This window comes from Seriola aureovittata, chromosome 20, assembly GCF_021018895.1.
Source record: "Seriola aureovittata isolate HTS-2021-v1 ecotype China chromosome 20, ASM2101889v1, whole genome shotgun sequence".
NCBI lineage: Eukaryota > Metazoa > Chordata > Actinopteri > Carangiformes > Carangidae > Seriola > Seriola aureovittata.
The window spans coordinates 15534788-15556326 of record NC_079383.1 but is presented as its reverse complement, the minus strand read 5'-3'; the positions used below and the strand labels follow the sequence as shown (position 1 = coordinate 15556326).

Sequence of the window (21539 nt, the reverse complement as noted above, 5' to 3'; positions counted from 1 at the left end):
TCTGTGTGTGTGTGTGTGTGTGTGTGTGTGTGTGTGTGTGTGTGTGTGTGTGTGTGTGTGTGTGTGTGTGTGTGTGTGTGTGTCAGTGTGTCAGTGTCAGCAAAGCACTGGCCCAGACCCCATCCTGTCATTAGCTGTGTCTCCAATGATCATTGGCCTCATGTTGACTTAATCCCTCATATCATCATAAAGCATTTTGCAAAATCATCGCATCATCTGCTCTTCTGTGTTTGTTTGTGCTGACATGTACTGAACTAGTTGTACACGAGCAGGTGGATGTTTATGCCATTACATTCATATTTAAATGTATGGAATGGCATCAATGCTTTTATATTTACACTTGAGGAATAATGCAGTAAGCTCATTCTATTTTCATTGTCTGACAGGTCAGGTTCAAGCAGACCAGAAATACCCATCTAATCTGTTTTCAGAGCATAAATGGCAAATTGTCTGGTCATGGTCATGGCAGTTGTGGTGTGCATGCACGAGTGTGTGTATATCTTACTCACAGAGTGATAGTGTGGTGATAATATGAGATCACAGAGAGACAGAGGTGAGTAGAGGAAGACAGGAAAGAAAAAATGCTCCAGTCCCCAAGCCCAGTCATCAGACACACTAACACAAGCGCACAGGGACACACACAGACACACATGCATGATGACACATCAGCCCACCTGATACTGCTTCTCTTTTTCTTTTTTGGAAAAGATAAAAGTGTTTCAGATTGCATATATTTCCTCTCATCGGGGTGAGCTGCAAATAAAAGCCTGAGGGGAGAAATGGAGAGACAGGGCAGAGAGAATAGAAGGAAGGGTGTGCATGTGCTTTTGTGTGCTTGTGTGTGTGTGTGTGTGTGTGTGTGTGTGTGTGTGTACTGTAGGAAAAGGACTAAATGAGAGCAAAGAAAGGCGAAAGAGGAGGGTGTGAGTGGAGAAAGTAAAAGTCAGAAAGCAAGAGTGAGGGAGCATATAAAAGACAGAGAGAAAGTTCTGTGTGGTCGTGCATTTTAACAGCCTGGAAAACGGAGTGAGCAGATCAAGGAAGGATGTTGTCGCCGCAGTACGGCAACATTTCTCCCAGCCTAAAAGAGCCATCGCTTTTTTCTAGAAAGAGAGACAGAAGGGAGGGAAAAAATAGGCTTTCAAGGAGAGCAGCCTGACAAGTTTGTCTGCAGACATTTCCTGAATCCTTAAAACAAAGACTTGATATGATATGTGCTTCGCCTATTAGGATTGGATCCTATAATGCGTTCACACACATGTAATCACAGACACACATTTAGTGTAATGCTTAACTCTTTCACAGGTTAGAACATCTTAAATATGCTATATGCTACTGCGTGGGTAATAGATTTTAAAAGCATGACTTCATTTGTTCTATGGCTGTTTCTCGGTAACAGTAATTCAGTTCTTGTGACGTCATCACACACCCAGTCTTTCCCAAGATGTTAACATAGTCTGTGGTTGCCCCTGACATCAAGGTCAGCTTGGTTTCCTAGCTACACCCCGGTCTGTTGAATGATTCTCTTGCACTTTTTCCTCGCTCTGTATCTCATTTCTTTCACTTCAGAGCCGGTGCCCTAACAGCCACTCACATTGGGACTGCAGTGGTTCTGCTGAACAAAACCCCCTTTGTTTTCCCCCCTCTCTCCATGTCTGCTGTCTTTGACTCTCTCTCTCTCTCTCTCTCTTTTAGATTAGGGCTGGGAGATAGCCTTGCCTCCTTTTATTTTTTACCTTCATTAGTGTGTGTGAAAAGTCACGGGAGCAGACAGAGGCCGGGCTACTGCAACATTTTGTCAAAACATTTAATTCCCTGCGTTTGATATGCCGCATGCATCACAGGACAGACAAAAGAAGGCCTCCGGCAATCACAAGCTTATGGTATGATCAAGGGAGCTCCTGCATTGATATTGTTACTATCACTTCTTTAAAGGCATTAAGTGCACTGTGTGGTACAGGTATTTATATCAGGCCAGGGTAGGAAATATTAAACTGTCTATTTTTCATGTGTGAGTGCCTCTCTCTGAGCTCTGAACTCTGGAGGGCGACCTGTGTTAGCACCCTCTTCACCTTATCTCCCTTCATGTCTACAGGTGCCTCAGGATGACTGGAGCAGTTTCTCTCCACTGGGGAAGGACGATGAGATCCCGTGCCGGCGGATGCGCAGCGGCAGCTACATCAAGGCCATGGCAGAAGAGGACAGCGGCGACTCGGACTGCAGCCCCAAACCCTCGCCCAAGGTCCAGGCACGGCGGGCGAGCTACCTGAAGGCCACACAGCCGTCCCTCACAGAGATGACCACGCTGAAGTGAGTGTGTGCCCTGGCTGAAAGTTTCAGTATCAGTTATTTACTTACATTTTTTTTTTTTTTTTGATTAATCAATTAATAAGAAATGCACATCACAATTCCCCTTCAGACAACTCAAACATAGAACCTTCCACTTGAGAAGCTTGAGCTGAATGTTTGGCATTTGTGCCTGAAAAATGACTTGATTTATTTTCTGTCATCCACCAAATCAATTAACTGACAGCAGCGTTTCAGTATTTATGTGTTCATGTATGGCGCAGCCGTATGCCCGCCTGTACAGTATATTATTTTTCAGCGCGTATATGGCGCATGCTTCTGAAAATAATGTTCAAGTGTGCTGAAAGCCTGTGGTCAAACTGAGCAGTTTGAGTGAAACAGACGGGAGAGATGAAGGGAGTGGAAGAAAAAGGAAAAACTCGACAAACAGAGGCAGATGAAGGCAGTCAGCGTTATTCATGTGTCTTCCCAGCAGCAGTCCGGCTTATGTTTGAGTCCCTGACTCTCAGTGGCCACAGCTTAATTACCTGTTCAGTGTTTACAACTCAGACACACACTTCTGTCTTCAGAGTTGGCGTCTGTATCTCTACAATCACACAAACCCATTGAACAGACTGAGCCTTAATTGAAAATACATGATGCCTGTTCATGCGCTGAAGTCTGTTCAAAAATAAATGTCATATTCTCCAGAATGCATTATGGGTAGGGAACATCATCAAATATTTTCTCCTTCTCAAAGCAACTCTGTGTTACAGATTTGCGGTTAAAAGCTGAGCTTTATTATTTCAAGATTTTCATGAAGTTGTTTCTTGTTGCATAAGTCATTCACGGCTCAGCAGCATACTGCTTCACAGCATGAGCTCGTAAAGTTTTCAGCAGTACCAGAGTCCATCAAGAAGATCTGACTTAAAAAAAAAAAAAAAAAAAGAAACATCAAGCTGACAACATTGTCCACAATGAAGTCCACACAAGTTAACTTGAGTAACACAAGACGTTAAGTGGTGCCATTTTCTGAATCTTTCTGATGGAATACACAGAATAACAGACGCTGAGGAGGAAGAATATGATTGTAAATTTTGGTTTCACACAACTTGATTCTTATTTTTGCAGTTTTGGTCGTAATTCCAATTAGAAATAATTCTAACAACATTGTATGTAAAGAAAAAAAAAAATGAAGAGCTCCAATTAATGAAGCAAGAATCACAAGCAGGTGTATAGGTTTAAACAAACACACACACACACACACACACACATGCACACACACACACACACACACACATGCACATGGCTTTGTCGTGCTTATTTGGAAGAGAGAACAGCGACGAAAAATAAAATTATCCAAACTTTCTTGAAAACATTATTAATTACAATTTTAGGTGTGCCCTAAAAATAAAGTAGTTTATATCATCCAGCTACTGATAGCAGCTATCAGCTTGTTTACAGCCTCATTGTCTACCTGCTCGTCTTTCTTGCTCCACTGACTTTATTGTAATGATGTTGCGCGGCAGTGTTATTAGAACTGATAGAAATGACGGTTAAGACCATGAAAACACACAAAGTCAGAATTTGCTTTAATTTATTTAATTCATAATGACACATGTCCTTCCACCATTTTCATTACTGGACACGACAACTCAGGACCTAACTGTCTGAATGTAATGTTAACTCAGTGAGAATATTTTCCACCATTCAGCCACGAAACAGTTGGTCACACAAGTGTTATGTTGCAGTATGTGGCTGTGACTGATTAGCTGTATAATAAACAGAGATGAGAGGAACACCAGTGGTTGCTCAGTCATTGTTGCTGGTTACACACACACACACACACACACACACACACACACACACACACACACACACACACACACACACACACACACACACACACACACACACACACACACACAACCTTACGTAAGTGCAAGTGGTGCAGCTTAGGGCCCACTAAAGACTTGAATTTGGCCCTGGGAACGCCACGATCGTCTGATGGAACCCAGTGGAACAAACCAAACTGCAGTGCTGCACATTGAAGATAGAGGAAGAGGCGGGAGGAGCTGACATCTTGTTTTCACACTGTGCTGTTGGGAGCTGGCACAAGTCTGTGTTACACTCTGCAATGATTAAATAATCAGCTTTGTTGTTCCATATGTTTCAGAGCTCATTCCCTGACCTTTGTGTCCTTGACTAGTGAAGAATTTCCTGTGAGAATTTGTGGGATTTGTTTACTCTCACCTGAAGCTGACCTTCATCCTTATTAAAACACACAACACACAGATAAAGCATGTATTAAGCAGTGGGGATTATTCCTTGCAGGCAAACAAGCTCAGAAGAAAATGACATTCTTTCTTGCTTGCCTCACTCACCAACAGCGAATTGCCTCAAATTCATTTATTCCTGCCCTAGATTTTATCGTTTATTTTTGTACCTCTCACCGAGAACAGACGTCCTGAATAATAGGTTGCCGTAATCACATCTCTGTCTTTCTGTCCTTCCATCCCTTCAACCACTGTCATCGCTCTAAGGACTTTCATTTGGAGAGTGACTAAGATGACAAGATGGTGACAGGAGGCAGAAACAGGAGAAGGTAAAAGAGGATAGGGCAGTCGAACAGAGAAAACTTCTCAAGTGGGGAGGCAGGGGGAGCCGGCTGACAGGAAACGAGGTGAAGCAAACAGGAGGACAAAGTGAGATGATGGAGAAGAAAAAAAACCCCTAGGTTTACAATAAGTAATGCAGTAGCAATCAGTGGACTGCTTTAGTGAGCCTTTATTCCTGACTGGCAGAGGAGCATGTGTTCATTAATGTCACTTGTTCCATAGAGGGTCACCCTGGGACAGGCTGACCTCCCCCACCTTAGGTGGTCCTGATTACAGGCTGGGTCTGCCATTCAAGTGGCTACAATAGACATCATTGGACCTGCTTATAATCAGCCCCGCAGGGAAATCAAGAGGAGATGTGGATAGAGATAATGGTGTAGGTAGATTCTTCAGTCACAGACTCCAGGTGGCTGATATGGATGATTCATACAACTCTCTGAGGCTTGGAGATATACCGTACATTCTGATTATTTTTTCTTGGCTTGAAAGATGTACCTTTTGATCTTCATCATCAATTGAGTATGGTTCCCCAGAAAAAACATTTGAGATGTATTGCGTGGGGAAAATAGAAAAATGATAAAACATGCAACAAAGTAAAGAGTTCAAAAATTAGTTGTAATACTGTATCAATATAAGAGAACAAAATGTCAGTTTTTATTATGTATTTTATCAATAGATTACTAATTGACGTGTTCTGTTATACTTTTAAATTGCTTCCCATCCAGCAATTACTTTGATTGTCAATTACTTTCTCAATCAGTCAGTTGTTTGGTCTAACTGAAAAGAGGGATAACTATGTGGCTGGACCCCAGAGAGAGAGAGCGAGAGAGAGAGAGATTGAGAGAGAGACAGCATCAGTAATTTCAGCAAAAGCACAAAAATTACATTTGTTTACATTTAAGCAACAAAGTCCTTTGGCGGCTGAAAGAATTAAGACTGTTGTCCATCAGGAACAAAGGAGGAAGTAATGTTTTGTTCTAGAGCCACAATGTCCAGAACATGAGACTTTAACACAGGAGAGTTGTAGTCAGCATTGGTTTGTGTGAACAATACCCTAAATATTTCCCTAACCATAACCAAGTGGTTATTATTGTAAACGTGACCATAACCAGTAATGTGGTTAGGATCATGGTTAACCAAACCTTAACCATTGCAATGTGAAGTCCGAGAACAGTTTTATTTTGTAATGCCGCTGTCACTCTGTCAATAGTGGTGTCAGATCAGAAACTGCTTATATGCGTCATCAGAATTATCTCCCTCATTCCCATCACAACGGGCTCATCTGTCCTTTTCCCTGTTCCTCTTCACTTTCCTCTCCTCTCCCATTCATCCATCCAAGAATGAGTAATCTAGCTTGCTCGGCTGTGGTACCCACGCTCTATTTTTAGGAGGAAATACATAATTAAAGCTGACCTGACCTGGAGACCAGAGAGTAAGAGTTGTGTGTGTGTGTGTGTGTGTGTGTGTGTGTGTGTGTGTGTGTAAAATGTGTTTTCGTATACGCATATTAAACGACAGACGGGAGTGTGAACTACTGGGGGTATTGGACCTTAACTTCTCACTGCTGATTTGAGAAGAGACTTTCTAATCTGTGCTGTATTCATTCCTCTCCCTGTAAGTTGGTTTAGTAGGCCACGATGTTCATCATGGAGAGAGCAAGTCCGCTTTTTAGGTTTTATCCCCCCTGATTAATGAATTGTTTAGCTCGCGCCCAACTGCTGCGTAACCTAAACACACACACTACACAAACACACACGCGCACATAAGGCGTGAAGCATGCTGAGCAATCGGATTGGAGGCAGGTGAGAGCTAATGAGACACCTATTCATCTTCCTGGGAGACGGGGTGCGTTTGTACGCATGTGTTCGTGTGTGTGGTGTGTGTGTGTGTGTGTGTGTGTATTTTTGTGTCGATCTATAGCTTTTTTTTTTTTTTTTTCATGTGAAAGAAATTCTGTGAGTGTTTTAGAAAGTGCTTACAAGGTGCTTCAAGGACAGACTACCTAAGCCACTGCGAGTGTTTCTCAATAGTACTGCGCTTGTTGATTAGATAAGGGTGTCTCCTGAAGCAATTGTGGATTGATCCATATCTTTGGGTTCATACACACTGCCAAGTACTTCGCAAATACCTTCTCTTGCTCTATTTTCATCACCTTATCTCTCCCTCTCTTTCCCTTGCTCCTGTTCTGCCTCTTTCTTTTTTTTTTCTCTCTCTCTTTTTTGTCCCTCCTTTTATCTCTCTCTCCTTCTCTTGCGGCAGGATTTCTACAGAGCACTCACCCAAGCTGCAGATCCGGAGTCACAGCTATCTGCGGGCGGTGAGTGAGGTTTCCATCAATAGGAGTCTGGACAGCTTGGACCCAGCAGGGCTCCTGGCCTCACCTAAATTCCGCTCGCGAAACGAGAGCTACATGAGAGCCATGAGCACTATCAGCCAGGTTAGTGGCACCCAGGGGCCCGCGCCTCTCTGCCTTTTGCCCTTACACCCCCCTGTACCTCCACTGCTATGTCCAATGAGGTCGTGCAGGGGGGAGGAAATCCCATCCGTAGCCACCCTGAGGCCTGAATTAACAATCAGGTCACCATCCGGCAAAGAATGAACAGTACGAAAACCCCCAATCTCCCAATTAGTGTATACGTCTGTGTGCTGTTTTCTGGAGCTCATATGATTACAGGCATATTCAGATTTGCTAATTAAACAGGAGGGCATGCAGAACCCCCCCACCCCCAATATCCCCTCCTTCACCCTGATATGCTCCTTCTGCTTGTGCATACTTTGTGATGCAAAGTGACAAGCTAAAAATGTTCTCCTCAATTTCGCATCTGCTACGTAAGAGATGAAAAACAAGAATTAACATGCAGCCATATGAATTTTATGAATAATTGAAACAAGGATTGGCTCTAAATGATGATGGGCATTTGCCTTGATTTGATGGTTATTGAACATATTGAAGAATTGGCCAGGAAACACTCACCCAGTGGAGGTCTGTTATTGTCATGGCTGCCACCAAATAAGATGTTAGTCATTTTGGATTTTTGGGCACAGCGTCGTACTCTACATTATTTGGAGTGACAGGGGAGCTTAGCTTACCTTTTTTGCCTGGTGTAACGGAGATATGTGCTCCCCTCCAAAGCCCAGGGGCAACACTTTGTCTCGCCAGCTGAATGATGAACCCTGGAGATATCCCTTGAAGTCCTGGCATGGAGCAAGCCCAGAGGAGAATGACACACTGGACCTGGCATCTACAAAAATGCCACTGAATAAAAAGGTGCTGCTAGGGTCTCTATCTCACTCCCTCACTCAGATTTGACACGTCTGTGCGTAGAGGGTGAGCTGATGCACACACAAAAAAAAAAAAAGGCTCGACATCAGTGGATTGAATTGAGGTCCACAAACCTTTCTGACTCCAAGCTCTACAGTAACACACTCACACTTGTCTGACCTCACACTATCTTCACTCACAAACACCCAGACCCAACAGCTGCAGTCCCTGGCTACATCCCATTCCTATGTTTTGCTCCCTGTGCAGACATTTCACAAACTCCTCTTTAATTGGACGAACTGAACATATGCAACTTCAAGGAATGGAATGGAGCTTCAAGTTTTCTGCCCTAACAAACCCCCAGTCTGTAACACACACCCATCTCACAAGTGTGTAGCAAGTTTTTTCTTCTTTTTTTTTTTCTGCTTTAAACCCTGTTTTGAAACCCAAGCTGCACCAGCTGCTGATGTTGGCGTAGTTAGATTTCCTCGAGTCTCATCTCAAATCCCAGTAGTCCCAGCTTTGACACCTCCTAATTCTCACCTTTTATAACAACACTTGTAGTATTTCACTCTGTTCTATGGCCCTTTGAAGTTTTATCCTACAGTGATTCCTCCCCCTCTGCACTCCTTGGACATTCTTTTATTCTTCCCAAATATATTTCCTTTTTTTTTTTTTTTTTTTCAAATATATGCAAACTCCTCTATACGGCTTAAAGCTTCACGAGACAGTGTGGAGGTAACAGTCTGACCAATCTGAACATGCTCAGAAAATATGTTTAAACTGAACTCAGTGTGCTGATGTTTAAACAGCTGATCCAGTCTGTGATGCTTTTACTGCAAATTCATATTTGAAATGCCTTTTCTTATTGGAGAGTAAGAGGTTCCTCACGCTCTCGTTTAAAAGACCATTCACAATTTTTTTTTCCCCTCTGTGGGCAGAGTAGTGTTCATATCACACATCAGAATATATTTCTGGCAGATATATTGAATCTACCTGATTCAAATTATGGAAATACTGCAATACTGTCTTCTATTGCAGTACCCAATTTGTGATTGAAGTGTGTTTGTACAGAAAACTCCTGCGAGTGAAGCTTTAATCAGTGGAATAGCTCTGTAGCAGTCAGCTGCACTAAGAGATGCTTCCCTGGCTTCTCTAATATATTGCCAATTCTCCTTGTCTTGCACTGTGCTGGTGTGCACCTGTGCATTCTTATTTTTCATTTTTTATTTTTCCCCATGCATGGGTGTGTATGCTGTGTGTGTGAGTGTGTGTTTTTGTGTTTTTCTTTTTCATCCGGGTGTTTGCGTGCACATACTGTATGTCTGCGTGTGCCCCCCCCACCCCACCCCATTCCCGTCCTCCGCAGGTGAGCGAGGTGGAGGTGAACGGGCAGATCGAGGCGGTGTGTGAGTCAGTGTTCAGTGAGATGGAGTCGCAGGCGGTGGATGCCCTGGACCTGCCCATGCCCGGCTGCTTCCGCATGCGGAGCCACAGCTACGTGCGTGCCATAGAGAAAGGCTGCTCGCAGGAGGAGGCGGAGGGAGGCGTCGCAGTGGGCAACAGAAGGACCAACTCCCCCCCGCGCACCACCACCACTGTCAGAACCATCCAGAGCAGCACAGGTCGGTGGGAACATGCACTTAACTCACGCATAGGCTCATGAACATGTGTGAACATACATAATCCATAGACCATTATAAATTTATACCTGTGCATAGAAGGTATGTATTATAAATGTGCTGTGTGTCTAAGTTATGCAGCATGTGTATAGTGTCAAAGGAGAAAAATAAATAAATTAGAGCTGCAGTTGCTGCAAAGGGAGATTTATCCTTCCATTAAGACTGACATCGGATTGGGCAGTGCCATCAAATCAAATTCTCTTATTTCTAATTTATGTCGAAAACCAGTCTTGCATTTGTTTTAGATTATTGGAAAAGAATTACTTTGTTTAGCTGACCGCAAACTAGTTTCCCTTTACAAACGCAGGCCCAAACCCTCTGCGCTATTATCCATCTGACCCAGTTTTCTTCTCAGATACAATACGATGAATGCAGAACTGTTTTTCCCACATAAGAGCTTATTCGAGCTGTAAAGCTCAGTGGCTGCTGGGTCTTATTTTAGCCCTCTTGTGTGCCTCATGGTCTGGAGCGCTTGGCTTTCCAGCATTACTGCATGCAGTATTGATGCTGAGTGGGGCTGGCATCCAGCACTGGGTGCTTCTGTGTTTCCCACTGCAAATCCAGACGTCATTCCCTTACATTGTGCACGTTGAGTCATCGTCGCCTGATGCACAATGGAATTCTCCTCCATTCCGTTTTAATTATGCCAATTAAGAGACAGCATTTCCACAAACTTAGCTGACAAGGTTACAGTCAGCTAATTAAACACATTTACTGCAAATTGGAAGAATGGCAAAACTAATTCAGTCAATTCAAAGGTCTGACCATCGACTCTGAGCAAATATTTATTCAGTGCTGTTTAAAATTTGCTTCCTCCTGACTATAATTTCTCTCTCCAGTTAATAAAATTAGTCAAAATATAAAGTCGCACCCAACTGTTTTACTAACAATACAATTAAAGGCAATGGAGAATTCAGTTGATTGTTCTATTGTGTGGTGGTAGTTACTGATCTATAAAAGGAGACTGATACGATCAAGAGAGGGGCATTCGGAGCTCCTTCCCCTGAGGAGGGAAGAGATAATGAAAACCATCTATCAGATGAAGTGTTGTTGGGACTAAACTCTGGTTTTCAAGCAAGACAGCTGCTCTGTAGTGCTGCTGCTGCTGCACGTGACACAGGTCTCTTTCTCACATCTGCCACACGCTTCGCAGATGCAACTCGCTCGATCTGTAATCATTTGCTGATAATGTAAAGAATAATGTGTTTGCATGTTTGTGTTATGTAGCATATATGTCTGCAGCAGTACCTTCACAGCTGTTGGCAATTTATTGAACATTTATGACGCCTGGGTTTGTCACATGATGAATGGACTTTGTGAAAGTACAGAAAAGAGATATATCCGCTTTGTGGTTGCTGATGATCCGACATTATGCCGCTGCCACCAGTCGAGGGCAATCTTCTCACTGGTTTCCATAGAATAATGTGATTGGCCGTCGGCTTCGTCTGACCTTTGACCTTCACTCGAGGCAGACCTTATTGTATCCTGGCTGTAATTGAGGCTCAGACGAACAGGAGAGTGGGATCGAGTGATATATTATGAGGCGATGTGGAGAGCAGTTCACTGTGGTTGGAAGTGAAGGTAGGGGATTGCTTCAGATTACTGTCATAGATGTACTACAGCACAATTCATCACCTCCTTAGATCTTCACCACTGAGTCGTCAGTCACTGTAATTAATTAGCTCCCTCTCCTTTTTCTTCTCCTGGGGGAAGACCGTGATTGAAGAGGAGAGGAAGAGAGGGAGATTGGAAGGAGAACAGGAAAAGAGCTCAGTCTGACTACACTTTTGCTACACTCTCGCTATCCGCTGGTTTAACACTTGCACCGCCGCCATGTTCACGTCATGTGGGAGTTACCGCAATCGCCATTTTCAGACTTTTACACACTGTTCACGCAGTGTGTGAAATACAGGGTTGGGCCCTTTAATTAACACCGCTAAAGCTTAATAAACACCAAAAATCTGATTTTTGGCAGGATTTCACAGATGAAGCTTATTATTATATATATATATATATATATATATATCTCCGTCTTGTAAAGTTTATTTGCATTTATTTGCTCACAGTGGAGGAATGTAACTAAGTACATTTAGTCAGGTACATTTTTGAAGTACTTGTACTTCATTTGAGAATCTATATTTTATGTTACATTATACTCAATCTCCACAACATTTCAGAGGGAAATTTACTTTTTACTCCACTACATGTACTGTATTTGACAGTTGTAGTTAGTATAGTTTTATAGAATATAAAGTAGTTAGTACTTCGCTGATAAGGATTTCAGATATAAAACGTGATCAGTTTATAAAATATGACACATTATTACAGATTAAGGTACCCAGCAGAGTATTAAGTAATTAAAATTAGCTCAAGCTTGACCAACAACAACAACAACATGCTATTTCCACATTAATGCTTCAATAATAACCCGAACAACATTTTAAAAGCCTCATACACGTAAACAATATGCAACGCTCACATGTCCAACTCTGCAACATCAAAACAATCGAGAAACATTAATATTAACAACTGACACAACTTCATTATTTTTAAATGAAACTCACTATTCATAGCTTTTGGATGAGTCTTGTTAATAATTTGTTATCTGCGTATATTATATTACTTTTGATACACGTTTAAAAAATGTAAGACAGCTGGGATGTGCAGTAGCAGTCAAAAGGACGTTATGACTGGCAGCTACCATCTCTTTGCTGAAACCTTATCAGGTCATAAATACGGAAGGATTCCCGTCATTACCCCCCATCCAACAAGATGTACCGTAGACGTACTGTCCCACGTACACATAACGGAGATGTGCTGTAACATCACTGTACGCTGGCATTGTACAATGCTCGCTTCCCAGTGCTCACTGCTCGACACACATACACATTCATAAATTTCACCAGAACTCAACTGGGAGCCAAAAGTGAGAAGTGAAGACGTTGTTGTGGTGAATTTTGCATGACATGTCTAAAGGATGGTTCAGGCACCAGCTCGAGAAAAAACAGCCCGCACTTATGGTTTTCTGCTCCCACTTGTCCCCGCGGCAAACCACCAAAATATCACACATACACGCACACGCGTACACACACACACACACATACAGACAGGAGAGACCTATCAGCTTCCGCTCAAGCTTCTCTCCAGTTTGCCCACTGCGCTGCTCCAGCCCATTATTATTGATGATCTTTTTAATCCTGAGGAAGGAGACCGAAGTAAGGGGCTGTCCTTTGATCTCTTCTCTTTGAACATCAAGTGGCTGTGGTTGCTTTTGCCTGCCTCTCTGCCCACTCAAACTAGCATGTACGCACACACACGGTAACCAGCGCAGTCACACACACACACACACACACACACACACACACACACACACACACACACACATACACACACACACACACACACACACACACACACACACACACACACACACACACTCACGCACGCGCGCATTACTATTACCTCGGACACCAGCTCCTTTGAATCGGTTTAACAAAATCTGGAGCAGATCCTCTTTCTAAAGCTTGGGAAAATCCATAGCAATCGGTTAATGTGAGGATTTTACTGTCTCTAAGCTCTGGCTTCTCCACCCCGCGTCGTCTCCAGTTAACATATTCATCACCTCTTTGGTCTGCTGCTTTGTCTTCCCCTTCCTTGGCCTCTTACGCAACAGCTAGATACCCTGCCTTTGCACAACAGCGGTTAGGTGTGTAAGTAAATCAACCTGTTGTTTCACTAAGAAGAAGAATTTAGGGATCTGTGTGTGAGTATACACACAGATCGTAGGTCTAGGAAATGTGTCATAGTTTGTGTTTGTCTTCCCCTGAACCTCAGTTTCGCTGGCTCACTGACCTGCTGTCAATTATCCAGCCTCATTTTCCCAACATCTATTTTTCAGTGGTGCTGAGGGATTGGCTGAAAAGATTTGCTTTCCTCCACTAGCTCCCTGTAATAGGAAGGACAATGTTTAATTTAATGGCTGTGAATTTCCTTTGGCCCCGAACAGAGACAGTGCGCTCAATAAAGCATTCCTTAAGTAAGTGTTTGAGGCATGCTTGTGGCTCATTTTGCTGATGGTCTCTGTGGATTACCCACCTCTTCATTTCATTTTCTGAAGCAGCTCTGGACACAATTTTCTATCTCTTACTGTACAAAAAAAAGGAATCATTATAGTGTAGATTTTCCACCTTCTCACAGATTTTTTTTTTTTTTTGGGGGGGGGGTGATATAAAAGAACAACAATTAAAGATTTCTCCAAGTGGGATATCCACCAGTTTATTAAGCTTGTCAAATAAAGGCTTGTTGGAGGTTCTATTGCTGAGATTCACTGAGTAATGAGAGGAGAAGCATCTGCACTCTGCACTGCTCACTGCTCAACTTTTGAGCAGGGATTATCTGAACACCAAGAGAGCCACTGATTCTTTTTATAAACATATAAGAGTAAAATTACTCCAAAAACAAGACCCAGGTTTGTCACAAACTCAAACTCTGTGTGTTACTTTAAATCCATCATCACCAGCAGGTGCAGGTGTCAGGAATCAGTTAAGAAACTAACTAAGGAGGTCAAGTTTATAATGTCACTGCAGAGAGACTTCATATTTCATATCCACTTAAGATACACATTAGGTATTTAAGAGTTTTTGTTCCATTATTACTTCAAATATCCTGGATGTAATTCTGATTACACAGGAAAAACTGAGAATTGCTTCATTCCCAGATTAAGTCAGTAGGCACTGCTGTATATGTACATTTGCATCTTATAATGAATTTAAACATCTATTCAATATTATGAAACTCTGTTCAGACTTGACCTCTGAAACAAAGATGAGGACAATTTATGGAAAGGACAAAAACACAGGAATAATTTATCAATGTAAATGTAAAAGATGTAAGGAGCATTTTTTTTTTCTTTTTTAAAGGAAAAGGTTGAACATTGAGACAAATGAGCTTGTTTCCAGTTTTTGTGCTAAGTTAGCTGGCTTCTGGTGGTAGCTTCACTGTGCCAACATGAGCGTGGTATCAAATTTTTCCTTTAACTCTCTGCAAGAAAATGTCAAACTATTCCTCTAAAGAAGTATGTGACATCAGCAGATATCTGTCCATGTATTACTGATAGATATGGTAGATATCTGAGCACAGCATGCTCTTTTCAGTCTGGAAAACTAAGCTTCACATTCACTGTAATGTCTGCAGGCTTTACTGGTGAAATCACAAGGGGCTCCTGTGTATTCCCAGCTCTTCATGGTACAGTTCTACAGGCTGAAATAAAGCCTGTACAACACTGCCCCCAGGGGCTCAGTGTAACACAGCACTGTACCTCTGCCCTTATCCTTTTACAGTAGCTATGTGAGTGGGTGGATGAAAACTACCAGACAGCTTGACCCAATTAACAACAATCACTGCCATTGCTGGCACTTTTCCAGGAGTTCTGTTCCGAGCAAGCTCGTGAGAATAAATATCTTTGGATTTCCCAGAGTGCTAAATTAAAGTGGCAGGGATACAGACCGCTAAAGTCTGGTTGAATCAAGATCAAGGCATGCATTCGACCAGATCTCCCCTCACACCTCCACCAGCCCACGCAAATTTCCAAGAGCGAGGCCGAGATATGTTTGTCATATGTCAGTGTGACTCATATGTTGTAAAAGCAAAGAAAAATGCTGCTCCCGGGCACCGTGTGTGTTTGTTTATTTGTTTTGAGAGGGTCCCCTCTCAAGGTGGATTTGAGGAGGACTACAGGTGAAAGGCCCCTGTGGCAGCATTAGGTCTGACAGAACTATTGGTCCTGGTGACACTGAGCTGTGTTTCTTTGTTCCATGCTGCTGCTGCCGTCAGTTTCTGTGGATTTGGCCATCTGCTTGCCTGTTGTGTCGGTTAACAGAGAGTGATGAGTTCAGAGCAGGGTCAGGGCTTAATACCCCAGGCCTGTGTGAATAAGGTGCTATCAAGTCATTATTGCACCACTATTATGTAATCTATCTGGTGATCAGTTAATTTCCACAACGCAAAATAAAAAGAGATACAGATCTAAACTGGTGTTAGGTTGTAACAAGTGCTTTATGTAATGTGCGAGCACACTGCATAAGGTGATCATGACCCCACCAACCCCTATTATACAGCAAATATCTGATATCCTTAAATATAAGCATTGTACGCAATAACAAGGGCTAATCCTGAACTAAATCCTTTCCCCTCTTGGTGTGAAAATGCTCAGTGCAAATCAGCTACACCACTCTCTACTTAACCACAGGGTGGCAGTCATTAGCTTATCCGAGTTAATGAATCAAACTGTCTGTTTGGCTGCATGTGTTTGTATGGATGGGTGATAAAGTTAGGGAAGCTTGAGCTGTATTTAATGGGCTGAGAATCAAAAACACAAAGTTTATCAGGTTATCATAGTGTAGTTTTGAATTGAGTTTTATGTAAACTTCAACTTGAAATTTATTTATAGTGCACAATCACCCCTAACTCACACAAAGTAATAAAAATACTTAAAAACATTGTTAGAATAACTTGATTTTTTACAATAGTAGGCCTACATGTGGGGATTTTAAAGGCAAGTTTAAGTTTTAATACAAAATATTTTGACTTTTGTCTATTTTAGGCAAAAAAAGAGATTAAGAATAATTTAAAAAAAAGATTTTATATTGTTTTTTTTGTTTTTTTAATAATATTAAAAAAATATTGTCTATTTGAATATGTGGTTCAAGTATGTTTAAAAACAGTTTCTTAAGAAATCAGAGGGGAACGTTATAGAGGCACTACTGTAAAGTTTTCATCATGGCTGAACGGGACTGTCCCACCCAGTGCTGAATGAGTTATTAAGTGTTTGTGTGGGGCGGGGGGTGCGATCAAGGCGCGTCCACATCCTGACATAAGATCCAATATCGTCAGAGTGAAAGAGGAATAGAGGGAGAGAGGACTCCTGTCATCTCAGCTCAGCTCAGTGTTGCAGACCCGCGGTTTTCATGACGTTGCTTCAGTGTTTGTACAGCGCGCTGCTCGGCATGTGTGACTACTGGATTCGCCTTTGTGAGTAGAAGCTGCTGTTGTGTTCCTCTGTTGTTTGTCATGAGCAATTGTGAGGCTGCGTCAAGAAGGGCAGAGGCAGGAAGTTAGGCAATGTGGCCTTCAAAATAAACTGCGAAATGTCTCGGGGAAAGAGGGCAACAAGTAGCGAGCTGTCAAAATAAAATGGTATCGGACACAATGTAGAAGACGTTGGAGTTGGAGCGCCTCCTATTACATTCGAGGAAGGATGTTTAAAAGCTCACAGCAGTGCCCACATGGGAAGTTGAGTACCCAACCTCAAGTCAGCAAGAATAATAAGCTATACCGGTGAAATTTTCAGTGAGTCACGTACCTTTACTTTGAAGGTGCGGACCGGAAGTTGTGTTGTTACTGCGGCTCGCTTTACGATGAAGCTTTCAGTGCCCATCCCATGCTTTCTGCTTATTCATGCTTCACATGAAAATGGAGGAATCCTCTTATAGTTGTTAATGCTCAGTAATAGGTACAGCTTCAATGACAGGACCAGTTAAATAAGAAATACAATTATTAATAGCAATACAAAATATATGAATTATATTACGAATTTGATTGTGATATTTCTAAACTAAACTGATATTTTTTATAATGAAATAAGATCATTTAAGTTAATACCTTTTTAAATTACAATTTTTTTTTTTTTTTAAAGTTTTCCCTCTGCAGTCATGCATGGCAACTGCGATTAAATAAACTTTCAGCCATCTGCTTGGCCCTCTGCAGCTTTTGAGCACACTGAGATTAACCCACATGCTATTTCCTTTCACCCTCCACTCATGGGAGCTGGGAAATGTTGAACAACTTCCAGCTCCCAGCTCCCAGTTTATTTTAGTATTATATCTCTGATGGGGGGGGGGGGGTTGGGGTTGACAGGTGTGGCCTGCATCCCAACACACGCCTCTGTAGGGTCCAGTTATTCAGGTCAGACTGAGGGTCCCTCTGGCATTGGAGTTCATAGGGGTTCATCTCAGACCTCTGTGCTCGTTAAAGTGGGCAACCGGAGGGCACAGGAGTCAGTTTCTAAGCCCCCAGGCCTTATGGGAGAAGAGTTCAGTGGTGCCACTTACCAGTTTGAGGCCTGCTATGGTGGATAAAGGGCCCCGAACACCTAACTGTGTGACAGACGAGCGGTCGGCGACCCCATGTTTTCTAACCAGCCATCTGTGTTGACTGAGTCATGCACACACTTCAGCTCATGCGCGTCATTGATGCCAGCTATGCTGCGAGCCTGCTCACCTACCAGCTTTCTGCTTTCTATTTTCAGACAAGACCCTACTGAGATCAACATGCCATGGACACAAACACATGTACAGTAGACACATGTATGTGGTGATCCAACTAGGCCATAGCCATGTGGGTTTATGTTCGTAGGCTATCATGTAAATGACAGAGGCATCCTGAGTATGAGTTAGGGAAGGCTCAGCTGTTGACACATTCATCCAGGAAAGCCTAAGTCACAATGACACGTAATTACCAAGCAAGAGATACAACAACTGCAAGTTTATGAGTGTTAGTAGCACATAATAATTATATTTGTTATTATATTTGAATATTTGAAGAACATCCATAACTGCTTACACTTTCAATCACAACTTACTTAAAATGTGGCACTGTTTCCACTCAGTTTACACTGGATTTCTCGGCATTATTATTTTAGCATTTTATGTTTTTATTGCTTACTTATTCTGTTTTTGTGCTCATGCAGTAGCCTAAAGTCATTTTTTCCTCCAGCAGAATCCCATTAATTTCTGCTGTACCTACTTTGCCCTGAGGGATCATTAGTTTCCCTCAGTTTCATTCACAAATCGTTCCAACTCATGAGTAGTGGCTCAAAATTCATCCAGAGAAATGTTTTTTCTCAGGGGCACAGTTACACAGCCATATACTGAAGAGCCAGCTGTTAAAACTGTATTGGTATTTAAACTTAGTGTGCAGTAAAACGTTACAGGAATGACTGTTCCCAACAGGCAAGATCATTTTAAAGAGTAGAATTATTGTTTTCTATATTTTTAGTCTGTTGTATTTTAGTTAAAAAACAAAACAAAGTAAGATTTTGCCTCCTGGTTTCACATCCTGTGATATATTATTATACCTGCGGGGAAACATCAGGGGCTTCATCACAGTGTAGATCAGCCCTTTATTACAAATAGTCACATGGACACATCATAAATCTACAGCACAAATAAATTAACAGTACAACCCATATAAGTGGAGGTTTTAAAGTGAAACAGACGCAGTACCTGCATAGAGGCTTTAAGCAATAAGTTCTAAGCTGAGATAATGTTGTTGCTTATGAGTTCAGAGCAGTCTTGGAGTGGTTTGTAAAGTATATCCAGTTGCCTGCAGGTTGTTTTACCCCTGTGGGACTAACACAGTCAGTCATAGCTTGCAATCTCTCTCTCTCTCTCTTTTGTTATATTCAGTTATCTTCAGTTATATATATTTTTTATCTTTTCCTCTCTTCAGTTCATTGAGGATTTATTGAGGGAAGACAGTATTGCCTACATTTCCCAAGTGCTCCCTCTCTCTCGGTCATGTACTGTCAGATTACCCGGTCATATTCTCTCAGCAACACACGCACACACACACACTCACACACACACACACACACACACACACACACACACACACACACACACACACACACACACACACACACACACACACACACACAGAGGTGCTCAGACTTCAGCTGCCCCCCTTCTGTCTCTTGTCTTTTAGGAAGCAATTATCGTGTTAAAGTTAGGCTGATGAAAAACTTGACAAAGGAAAGGCACACACCTAGTGAAGGTGTGAGGTGTCCTCATTTACAGTAACTCTGGATAGAGATGTGATGACAGGAAACTCATAAACACAGTCTCGCTGGCTCAGGGGCACTGAAAACAGAACGGTGTGAAGGATGACGCGGGATTCAGCTGCAACAATAATTCCTACTGAAGGAAAACTCCTGTCTTGTAGTTGAAATTCAATTTCAGGAAAACAAATAAAAGATAAAATAAACATGTACTCAAGTATAGCTCTAGAATCCAAGCGGACCAAATTGTCTTCAGAGCTGACCTCTTCCGCTAAATTTCCTTGCATATTTAGTGTTTTTCTCTCTCTCTCTCTCTCTCTCTCTCTCTCTCTCTCTCTCTCTCTCTCTCTCTCTCTTTCTCACTGACTTTTCTGTACTCACTTCTACTCTTTCAACTTCCCTCTTTCATCTGCCTCCTAATTCCTCTGCTGCGGGCAAAGTTAAATCCAGATTTGTAGTAATCCACATAAAAAGCAGAACAGGAGAACAAAGATGAAGAGGTCAGGTGAAAATATGCTTGTTAATTAAAACTGTTAAGCTCTAAGCTAATACAGAAAAGAGACTTTCTTTCTTGTTGTACTGAAGTATTTGTGTGAAACAAAGGCTGCCACTGACAATGCGATACAGGAGGTGTCAGTTTTCATGTGAAGCTGTCAATGCTCAGACTAATAACAGTCTATTCAGTAGTTAGATAGTTTTATGTCTGGGCCATGCCAAACATGTGCCCGATCCCACATGGAATTACAAGACACTATATATCAAACATAAAAATATAACAAGAGATCTCAGGGCGACATTGTACAAACTGCTAGACTTTACTTTTAACATATTTATATGGAAAGTTTTAAATAAATCGTGGACCTCCATAAAAGAAGAAAAACATAAATCTGATGAGTCTAAAGCTTTATCTCCAAGGTTTTCTCCAAGTAACAAGCAAACTTGTTTGACAACTACGTCTTTCTGCATCACTGTCCATATTTTTAAAAAATCTGTTTTTCTTTTTACATGATTAAACAGATTATAGTGTGGTTCCATGTAAGAGGAACAAGTGAAAGTCGTGTTCGATATACAGTAACTGAAATGGCACATTCAACACTTCCAGTTTCTACATTTAGTGGTAGACCAAACAGAAGAATGCCTGCTTTCTCCATGAGACGGAGCTGAAAAACAGCTGATCCCATCACTTAAATGTAATTTAAGTGTGAAGTGGATGTTAAATGAAACAAGGGTTTTTAAGCATTTTCACATCAGTTTTTTTTTCTCATTTGTCACCACTAGATGGAGCTGCTTCACTAGTTTTGCAATAAATCCTGCCATCTGATGTTTCACTACAGCAATTAGTCCCGGTGAAACTCACAAGTTCTATCCTGAGATCAGTGTTAACTGTTAGCTAGGCACATTTTCTGTCCTATCAACAATAGCAGTGTGTGTGTGCGTGTGTGTGTGTATAACAGACGAAAAGAAACTGAGATAGAGAAATGAGTGATACTGTAGCCCTGAGTCATGACTGACATTCTGCTCTGCTTGATGTGTATGTGGCTGAGACACAGAGATCAAACAACAACGTTGCTCTGGAATGCTTCTTTGAGCTCCATCAATCCCTCCTGCCATGTCTGTTCCTGAGTCGCACACACACACACACACACAAAAAAAACACATACACATAGTGCTCTCCATTTCCTGCTCTGGCGTTAATTACAGGGACAGATAAAGCCCTGCCTTAGCAACGTATGCCTCTGCATGTGAAATACACCTGTGTGTCAGTGGATCAAAGCTGCTCATCCTCTAAGGTGGAATTATTATTCAAAGAGGGGATGTAAATTAAACAGCACTCTGGTGTCATCTGTCTCTCCAAT

The 21539-nt window shown here is 42.0% G+C and overlaps 1 protein-coding gene across 5 annotated transcripts in view; it reads left to right on the top strand.

Annotated features, from left to right (window-relative positions):
* dlgap1b (discs, large (Drosophila) homolog-associated protein 1b) overlaps positions 1–21539 on the top strand; it is an 88842-nt gene that overhangs the window by 46464 nt on the left and 20839 nt on the right. For 3 of the 5 annotated variants that reach the window (XM_056364456.1, XM_056364455.1, XM_056364458.1), the window contains exons 4-6: positions 2096–2310; positions 7164–7341; positions 9536–9791. In XM_056364456.1, coding sequence (XP_056220431.1) covers positions 2096–2310; positions 7164–7341; positions 9536–9791 — 649 coding nt within the window. Of the gene's footprint in view, positions 1–1764; positions 1884–2095; positions 2311–7163; positions 7342–9535; positions 9792–21539 lie in introns of those variants that run through there. The other 2 variants (XM_056364459.1, XM_056364457.1) reach the window with 2 other exon arrangements.